We start from the raw sequence: 9,615 nt of genomic DNA, 5'->3' as shown, positions 1-9,615 counted from the left end.
AAACCGTTCTGATCCCGGTAGTTAAAAGCCGAGTCGCTGCTTGTGAGGCCCGAGGTTCCGGAGAGAGACCCGCGACCGACTCATGTGGGCGCCCTCGACGGAGCAGGAAGTGGATCCCTTTAAACGCTCCCGGAAACCACCGCACCACACTGCGCGTTAAACCCTTTATATCAGGGAGGGGACCCGGTTTGTAAAGGAAAGAGTTTAAAGGGACACGTATGGACTTGTGGGGTGAAAAACGCACGCACGCACGCACGCATGCACGCACGCACGCACGCACGCATGCACGCACACAAAGAACACGCACGCGCACAAAGAACACGCACGCGCACACAGGAGGGAAACACACAAAGAACACGCACACAGGAGGGTAAACCATCAAAGCACACACACAAAATACTAATAATATATACACAGAAGTGAAAATTGACATATACGGCATTCATACAAGAAACCCACACACTCTCTCACAGGGTGGGGTAGAGGATACTAAGGGGGGTTCAGAACTGTGGGTTCAGAACCCTCTCTGCCCCATGGGTCTAGACAGGAAGTAGATGGCAAGTCTCTCTCTCTCTCTCTCTCTCTCTCTCTCTCTCTCTCTCTCTCTCTCTCTCTCTCTCTCTCTCTCTCTCTCTCTCTCTCTCTCTCTCTCTCTCTCTCTCTCTCTCTCTCTCTCTCTCTCTCAGCATAAAACCCACAGCTTCTCCGCTGGCGAGACATGGTACTGTTTGACAATGACCACAGGACATATCCTTTACCAAGACCTAGAAACTCTACAAATATATATATATATATATATGTATACACATATGAATCAAGTCTCACTTCATTTTTAGAACGCTGTTTTCAAAGAGACACAGAGAATGCTACAGAATCAGGGTAGGCCTCTCTTCTACTTCACTATGTGCTCATTGTCGATAACTCCTCTCTTTCTGTGACGCTGGACGGTTCAAAGCCTGACGTACGGCCGGCCCCTAACCCTAACCCCACCAGAATCGGAGGTTGAAGCAAAACTAAAACGTCCCGATGGCGTGTTCCTCTGCCAGGCCTGACTGTGCCCATTGTGGTCCCGGGGTCAGAAGAGGAATGTTCAGACCACCAGGCCGCTCCAGACCAGACAACTCAGACGGGGACTGCAGCGACAAAATGCCAAACGCCCAGAACCAACCGGAGAACCGACACAATGAGAGAGGAATGAAAAGCCCAGTGAGAGGCTGGCCGGGGCAGAGTTCTGTGTGTGGGACGCCGTGACAGCGCCATCTTTGAGAAGGACTGACAAAGACATCTTCTGACGTGCTTGGAGGCTGTGGGGAGGAGGGGGGAAAGATGGGGAAGAGAGAGGGGAGGGGGAATCCCCTGCTAACACACGGATGAGGGCTAGCACCCAGTCATCGCTATTCTGATGTTCGGGTTAATGTATCGACCAGCCCCCCCCCCCCCCCCCCCTACGAACCCATCTCATGAAGAGATGTCAGAGGGTTCTCCGGTTCAAAGTCATAACAGCGTAATCCTGATAAGACTGAAAATGACCAGAAGTACAAAGGAGATTTGTAAATGTCTGTTAGTATCTCCAAGTTGTCTTTCTGTGTTTGTTGATACATTTAGGAGTCCCCCATCTCCTAATTTGATTTTAATTGATCTGACCCCATCTGAGATGGCATCGTTAAGCTCCAATCAGAGCCACGCGGAGAGATGGAATCAGCAGCAGGGTCATGTAACGGGAGCTGACTGAGGACGCCAGATTGGAGCACAAGGCTTTGTGGGTAACAGATGGAGGTGATATCCAATACCCATATGGTAACAAATAGCAACATTATCCACACACGAGGCTCTTGCTGTGATTGGTCTTCGTGGTCAACAGCCTCCGGACACTCCCACATTTCACGTCCTTTCCTGGGTACAGAGGCAGTGATTGGACGGTCTCACCTCCTAGATCGGGTTCCACTTCCTGGGTCAGCGCACCCAGGTGGTTCCTCGCGTGGAAATTGTATTAACCGTGACACATGGACCCGGCCCCCCGTCGACGCCAGTCCCACTTATCTGCTATCTGATTCGCTCCTGGTCACCTCACCATCTGTCCATCACTGGCGTCTATATCCATCCACCCGTCTGTCTACCTGTCTATCCCCCCCCCCCCCATGTATCCATCACCCTACCCCCCCCATCACCCCATCCACTCACCCCCATTCAGCCATCCACCCCATCCACCTCGCCATCCACCTCGCCACATTTCCCGCCCTGGGGTCAATTAAGAACTATGGTATCTCATCCATCCACCGATCCAACCGATCCAACCGATCCAACCGATCCAACCGATCCATCCAACCTTTCAAAAAAACACTCGTTGACTAACACATGGGGCGGCGTGGGGCTCAGGAGGTAGAGCGGGTTGGCTGGTAACAGGTAGGTTGCGAGTTCAATCCCAGAGGCGTCCCTGAGCAAGACGCCTCCCCCTGACTGCTCCCGACGAGCTGGCTGTCGCCTTGCATGGCTGACTCCGCCGTCGGTGTGTCAATGTGTGCATGAATGGGTGAATGTATTAATGCAGTCCTTTTACCGTCAAACACTCCATCGTATGCAGGTGGTGCATTAATGGCCAGCCACCAGTGTTCCCAGTAGGACCTTACCTCCTCCTGCGATGCGTACTGGGGGTCCTCTGCGTCCACCGACCAGTAGCAGTAGTCGAAGCCGAACTCCAGCAGCTTCTCCCGGGAGTCGACCGCGCCCTCGGACCGGCCGTCCAGCTGGGCGTCCACACGGAGACACAGTCGGTACAAAGAAGTACAAGCGGTTTTGAAAATCTGCCTCTTCTGACATCACAAGTGGGCGTGTCCACCTAGATCTGTGCTGGATAGATCGGTCTACCAGCCTACCGTACCAAGCGTTGCTCATCTATCCGTCATACATCTAGGTGGAAACGCCTACATTTTCAGAACGGCCTGTAACGGCTAATCACACTCACACCTGGTGGTACAACATGTCTCCTTTAGGGTTCCTGGTGACCAAACGCTGATAAAGGGAGCGTATGCAGACTTGAGTTTGGATGTTATCGTTTGACGCTATCAAAGACAAAGATGTAGCTCTAATGAACAACATGGTGACGGGAAGTTAAAGGCACGGCTGGTAGAAACGCAGGACAGACTGTTGATCTTTGTGCCGAATCGCTGCTGTTCCCCAGAGGTCCGGAGCCGATTGGTCGGTGTTCATCCGCAAGGACGAGCAGCTCCCTGTCGTGTTTTAATCAGTGCTATCTCTCCGAGCTGTGTGTCCTGAACCATGGGGCCCAGGGGCCCACGGCCACGATAGGACAGGTTCAGGCAGAGCAGACCGCATCAGCTCCATGACCACTCAGCAACACTTCTGAATCACTGATCCGTCCGAGCGTCGCTGGTGGAAAGACCTGGTCCGACGGGGCTGTTCCCCGGGCTGAGAGGTGCTACGGCTATTTGGCTAATCAGGCCAATAGCATGCAGTGTTTTAAAACGGTAAACAGAGAGATACATGGGCCTGTTCAATCCATTTATTGTCTTCGGGTCAGTCCCTTTAAGAGGTCAGGTAAATATGGCTTGGACATCTTCGTGATGCAGGATGTGGGCGATACGTTGAGAGGACTCAAGAGAGTCGCAGTACTGTAAACTCCTAAACCAACGTAGATACGCCGTGACCTAGGCTGACTGCTTTGTTTTGTTTTGTCCCACATGAGAAACGCTGGGATCATTTCAAACACAACTATGTCTCCCAGTAATGAGAAATCATTTCACAGTGAATAATAACTCAACAATGGCAAAGGTTCGAGCTAGGACTCGAACAACGGAATCCCATCTGGGTTTTGCTCTCTCTAAAACCATTTTGTTTTTCTCTCGCTCTCTCTCTCCCTCCCTACAAAATATCGTTCCACTTTAGGTTAATAAATAGTGAGGTGTGTGGGGTGGGGAAGGGGGCTGGGGGGGTTCAGGAGAGCTGGACCCCGTCACCTCGGAGACAGCAGGAGGCCATATGGGGGTCTGTCACATCGTCTGTGACCCACTTCCTGTGAACTCCTTTTCTTTCCATTCCACAGAGTTGAAAAAAAAGCTCCCAAACATAAACAGAGGGAAGATAAATCCAGAACTCTCCGTTTCAGAACTGTTTTCACAGGGCGACCTTGTGAGATGTTTTAAAACTGCTGTTTTGTGGGCTATTCTTGGCTTAACATAGAGCAGAACTACTGTAGACTTAGACCGGGATATAACTCTTTGGTTCATAATGTAATCTACTAGAAGGGTTATTCTTCACCAAAACAATAACAGTGACGGTATCCAATGATATCTTATTTTTAAATATTCAAATCCTGGGAAATTAATTTCCCGTTGCAGCTCAATTTTCCCCGAAAGAAAATGTGCTACTCAGCATTACGGTACACTATGAAACGTGGTTTCAGAGCCAATCTGACATAGCCCAGGGAGTTCAGAGGGCAGTGTTTACCGCGTATGAAAGAAGAGCATCTCTTACGACTACTATTTGTGTGTATATGGAGATCAACAAAATAATGTTCCAGCAATAAGAGGAGGCTTTTAAGGAGCTTTGTGTACAGTAGGACAGTAATTTCGTACTTTACTCGACAGTTTACTCGACAACAGCCAAGCCTTAAGGGAGCTCTCCCCCGCCTTCCAAAGGACTTATGCCGCTTTTCCACCGCACATGTAGCTCGACTCGACACGACTCGACACGACACGACTCGACACGGTAGCAGCACGGGTGCTTTTCCACCGCAAATAGTACCTCCTGGACGTGGGCGGGGTCGGCTGCGCGAAAGGGCCGTGACGTATTTGTGTACGCGACGCAAACAACACATACGCAACCCACACATGGACAGAACCCACATAACAACAATGGAGGACATCGATCGCATTACTATTATTAGCTGGCATGTTGAAGAAGTTGGAGAAGTGGAACATGTTGGCTGCGGCGCTGCTATGGATGTTACCAGCATGGTTGCCATGTCGCTCTCGTGACTTCGTCACACTCTCTGGCCAATCAGTCGCCGGCCGTCTGCCGACGTCACCTTTTAGCATCGGCTCAGCTCGCTTGGAACCTAGAGCGAGTAGGTACTAGAAAAAGCAGCCACTTCAGGTACCAGATACCATGGTACCGCGGTGGAAACGCAAACAATGCGAGCTGAGTCGAGTCGTGTCGAGCTGGTACCATGCAGTGGAAAAGCGGCATTAGAGTGAGGGCTGTTATCTGAACGGTGCAGTGAAGCCCATTGGGACCGCAGTGGTGTTTAAGGGCTCTACAAATAAAGTGTAGTTGATCCCTCAGTCCTCCAGATTGTGTGTGCGTTTGTGCGCCCTAAACGCAGGACCAACAACAAAGGAACACAACAGGAAGGACATGACGATACTTGGCCGTAAACTTCCTGTTGCTATAAATGACATCGACAGCGGCCAGAGTTGAATGAGACCCACACTTATGGCAAAACACACGCACGCACGCACGCACACACACACACACACACACACACACACACACACACACACACACACACACACACACACACACACACACACACACACACACACACACAGTGAGTCATATAAGGCAAGGCAACTTTATTTATATAGCACTTTTCATACACAAAGTGATTCACGTAGAAACATTCTCACACAATAAAATAAATAATAACAAGCAAAACAATTGTTTCAGAGACACATTACTCTGCATATACACTACTGTTTCGCAGCAGAAATACAGATATAAATACTGAACAGAGAACTCACCTTCCCATTCCGAACCCTGATGTGTTTATCCTCCACTTGCACAGCCAGCCGACCTCCGTCCAGAGTCTCTCTGTGGAGAACGAGATCAATATATATGAAATATCAATGTGATTGGACCTTCAGTTGGTCGGCGTGGCACTAGGAAGGCCCGGGTTTAGGGGTGCAACCCCCAAGGAGGTAGTGGATCCCCTAACCCCGGGTTAAGGCCAGGTTTGGGGGTCACCAGTGGGTGTGTTTCCCACTGGGAATCAAACCCACAACCCACTGCCGTTCAAAGAAATGGGAAAAAAACATCCACCAAAATTGTATTAATTAATGAGGCTAGATGGTAGCACAGGAAGACACAACATCATATAAAATAATACGTTTTACGCATAAATACAGTAAATTTGTGTTCATCAATTAGGATTTCTCTCTTTCAATAGTTCATTGACAGATACCAAAGTTATTCCAGGACATGTCCCATCTTGGGCATAGGTGCAACCGTTTCTCCTCTCAGATCCTGCAGAGACTTACGATGTGACTTATTTAACCTCTGAAGGTATGAAGTGTTTGGTCTGGAATCACGGCCCTCGTCCCTAAACACTTGTGGTTTTAGTGATCATCATTTTTGAGCAGTGATTCTGAACTGTTGGCGCTTTTGGGACACACAGCATAAGCCAAAGAATCATCTTTCGAGAAGAAGCCCATGAATGAACTCATGTTTCAATGGCGTACCATTTCATTGAGTTTAGCCCAATGGATGCAAGCCTTTTGTACTCCCTTGTTTCTAACGGTACTTGTTTGATTACGGAAATATTATGAAATACTTTTGGGTGGGTTCTCCTAAGTATGACACTGCACTATGGACGGAGAACATTGGTGGGTTCTCCTAAGTATGACACTGCACTATGGACGGAGAACGTTGGAGGGTTCTCCTAAGTATGACACTGCACTATGGAGAACGTTGGTGGGTTCTCCTAAGTATGACACTGCACTATGGAGAACGTTGGTGGGTTCTCCTAAGTATGACACTGCACTATGGACGGAGAACGTTGGTGGGTTCTCCTAAGTATGACACTGCACTATGGAGAACGTTGGTGGGTTCTCCTAAGTATGACACTGCACTATGGAGAACGTTGGTGGGTTCTCCTAAGTATGACACTGCACTATGGAGAACGTTGGTGGGTTCTCCTAAGTATGACACTGCACTATGGACGGAGAACGTTGGTGGGTTCTCCTAAGTATGACACTGCACTATGGAGAACGTTGGTGGGTTATCCTAAGTATGACACTGCACTATGGATGGAGAACGTTGGTGGGTTCTCCTAAGTATGACACTGCACTATGGACGGAGAACGTTGGTGTGTTCTCCTAAGTATTTGCATTTTTTTCAGGTGGTCACTTAATGACGTGAGTCTGGAGCCGTTAAAACCGCCGTCCTGTAGAGTACATCAAATCTGATTTAGACTGGTGGAAACTAAACACCAGAGTCACATGCCATTGCGTGTGTGTGTGTGTGTGTGTGTGTGTGTCTGTGTGTGTGTGTGTGTGTGTGTGTGTGTTCTGTGGAATCGGAGTAACAGGAGTTTGGATTGTCCGTTAACCAGTCAAGATTCAAATGAAAACAACTTCACGCATTCTCTGAGTCTGGCTCTCCCCATGCCATTGGTCGGCTTCCAGAATACAACTCTAGAATCTGTGTGCGTGTGAGTTTGTTTGTGTGTGTGTGTGTGTGTGTGTTTCAATGATAGTGTGCATAAGCAATCTGTAATGCATGTGTGCCTACACACATACGACATAATAGATACTTTGTGTGTATGTGTGTGTATGACATGTTTGTGCCTGTGTGTGTGTGTGTGTGTGTGTGTGTGTGTGTGTGTGTGTGTGTGTGTGTGTGTGTGTGTGTGTGTGTGTGTGTGTGTGTGTGTGTGTGTGTGTGTGTGTGTGTGTGTGTCAAACAGCTGTGGGACTGTGAAGCTGAAACGGGCCTGATGCAAGACAGAGAAAGAGGCGACAGTGTGAAACAGAGAGTTTTAGTTAGTTTGAGGAAACTTTCCCTTCTCTCTATGTGCAACGCCGCACATATTTGTAGTGTTCAGTTATTATTATAAATAAATAAACTTTATTGACGTAGGCTCAATGATGGCACCCAAGCGGTCACTCGGGCGTATAGATTTGCAAGACAGTGAATATTGGGCCCAACTGGCTTTTATTATGCAAAACACCAGGAAGACGAGTTGAATGAAGCATTGTCTGACCCTCGTCGGTTTCAAAATGTCTTTCTTTTTTGACAGTAGGCTGGGGTGTAGGCAGAGTCCATCAGAAATCAAAATCGGTCCATTGAAATACATTCATTTAACCAGCTGGCCTGGACTGATTTGGGTTTAAGGTGTCGGGGTGTTCTTGTGCTTTTGTCGGTTTCGGTAACTTTTACGATCTTACTTTACTACGCTGCTTTAGAACATGTTTTTTTAACAGCACTGTAAAAAGTCAGGCTTTTTCTTTTCCAACAATGTTTTTTCCTCTCGTCATACAACAGCAGGTCGACAAGAGAAAGGATCGACAACGAACAACTGCTCTGGTATTCTCGTATTACCAAATAAATGCCCATGATGCGAGCATTACACTGTGGCACCAGAGTCTGGGTGGTACGCGTTGATCCAAACCAAACGCGTCGCACATGGCGATATGTTATATCATCATCATGCTATCATGACGTTATGTTTACGCTTCAAGCGTCAGCGGAATAGAAAGTTTACAGTAACAAAAAATAAATAAACGTCCCTTCTCTTCTCTATCTATCCAGTCACTTCATGTGCTGCACAGTTCGCAGCCCAGCCAAACCTAAAGTTGTCCACTTTGAACCCACTGTCAGGATCCCAGAGAGGAGAACGGTCCCGCGCCCAGCGCCACGGCCAGCGGACCCGGAGGGAGAAGAGAGTTCCAGCCGTGCTGGGCAGTTCTTAAGAAGTGGAACACCTACTTTGCAGTGAGCGGTCGGACCCGGACGGCCACCTTCACGTTGGCCATGGCGTCCTCCGACCAGGGCGTGTGATGATCCCGGCTCTGGTAACTATCCATGTGGACGCATGATTGTGTTTTTAACTTCACGCCTTTCCATTAAAACGAGGTCCAAAACGGGGAATCACCCGTTCACGTCATTTCTCACAGCCCGCTGAGGGCGCGACTCCACGACGCTCAGCTGCCGCTCTGCCGCGCAGCGCGATGCGCAGAAGGTCGCGCAGGGGTGGAGGTCTCCTCCTCCTCCTCCTCTTCCTCATGGTGGAGATCTCTCCACCATGAGGAAGGATGCTTGCTGAATCCTATGATCTGATCCTAAAACCCATCTAAAGTGGTTTACGACTTTTCCAATGTCTACAAATAAAACGATGACGATGAAATGTTAGGCTAGTGATTCATCCATGCGCACAAAAGCACGACAAAACACTTAAGACAGTACATCTTTATTATTTTATTTCATAACATACAAAATAATTCCAATTTAAAAGCAGCGGAATATACAACACGTTCAACGTGAACTAAAATACGGAAAATCGTCGCAAATGCAAACTTGCATTAAAGAATCAAATTATGAACCAACAGTAGAGCGGTCGTTGAAGGCAGTGGGTGAACAGTTCGAGCCAAGGAAACGTTTAATACATTTATTCTCATCTTTGCATCAAAGCTATAAGGTCAACCCCACATTTCCCCGCGTGTGTTGGGACCCCGGACCCGATAATACATCTTGGCAGACAACGCAGTCTCTTTTCTAACCATCTCCTCACTGGGGGAAAATCGGTTATCCAGGTTTGCATACAGGGGCTTCTTTTGCAGTCATTCGTGCACATCTCCCCCTGGCTACTAATCCTGAGTG

The 9,615-nt window shown here is 48.5% G+C and overlaps 2 protein-coding genes and 1 long non-coding RNA gene across 3 annotated transcripts in view; 1 reads left to right on the top strand and 2 right to left on the bottom strand.

The window, feature by feature from the left end:
* Positions 1-8,978, bottom strand: part of LOC132458302 (stAR-related lipid transfer protein 9-like) — a 29,589-nt gene extending 20,611 nt beyond the window's left edge. Inside the window, exons 1-3 of the mRNA XM_060052884.1 lie at positions 8,725-8,978; positions 5,760-5,829; positions 2,628-2,744 (exon numbers count right to left, since the gene is read on the bottom strand). Coding sequence (XP_059908867.1) covers positions 2,628-2,744; positions 5,760-5,829; positions 8,725-8,822 — 285 coding nt within the window. The 5' untranslated portion in view covers positions 8,823-8,978. The remainder of the gene's footprint in view (positions 1-2,627; positions 2,745-5,759; positions 5,830-8,724) is intronic.
* LOC132458303 (uncharacterized) lies at positions 8,107-8,882 on the top strand. Its single transcript, XR_009525885.1, has 2 exons — positions 8,107-8,322; positions 8,617-8,882. It is a non-coding gene; the product is annotated as an uncharacterized LOC132458303 (long non-coding RNA).
* A 211-nt stretch (positions 8,979-9,189) lies between the features above and the next one.
* The window catches only part of cdan1 (codanin 1), a 12,516-nt gene continuing 12,090 nt past the window's right edge, over positions 9,190-9,615 (bottom strand). Inside the window, exon 16 of the mRNA XM_060051277.1 lies at positions 9,190-9,615. This exon is cut by the window's right edge and continues 378 nt beyond it. The gene's annotated coding sequence lies outside the window, so the exon portion shown is untranslated.

This window comes from Gadus macrocephalus, chromosome 5 (assembly GCF_031168955.1).
Source record: "Gadus macrocephalus chromosome 5, ASM3116895v1".
Lineage (NCBI taxonomy): Eukaryota > Metazoa > Chordata > Actinopteri > Gadiformes > Gadidae > Gadus > Gadus macrocephalus.
This window is presented reverse-complemented; position numbering and strand designations above follow the sequence as displayed.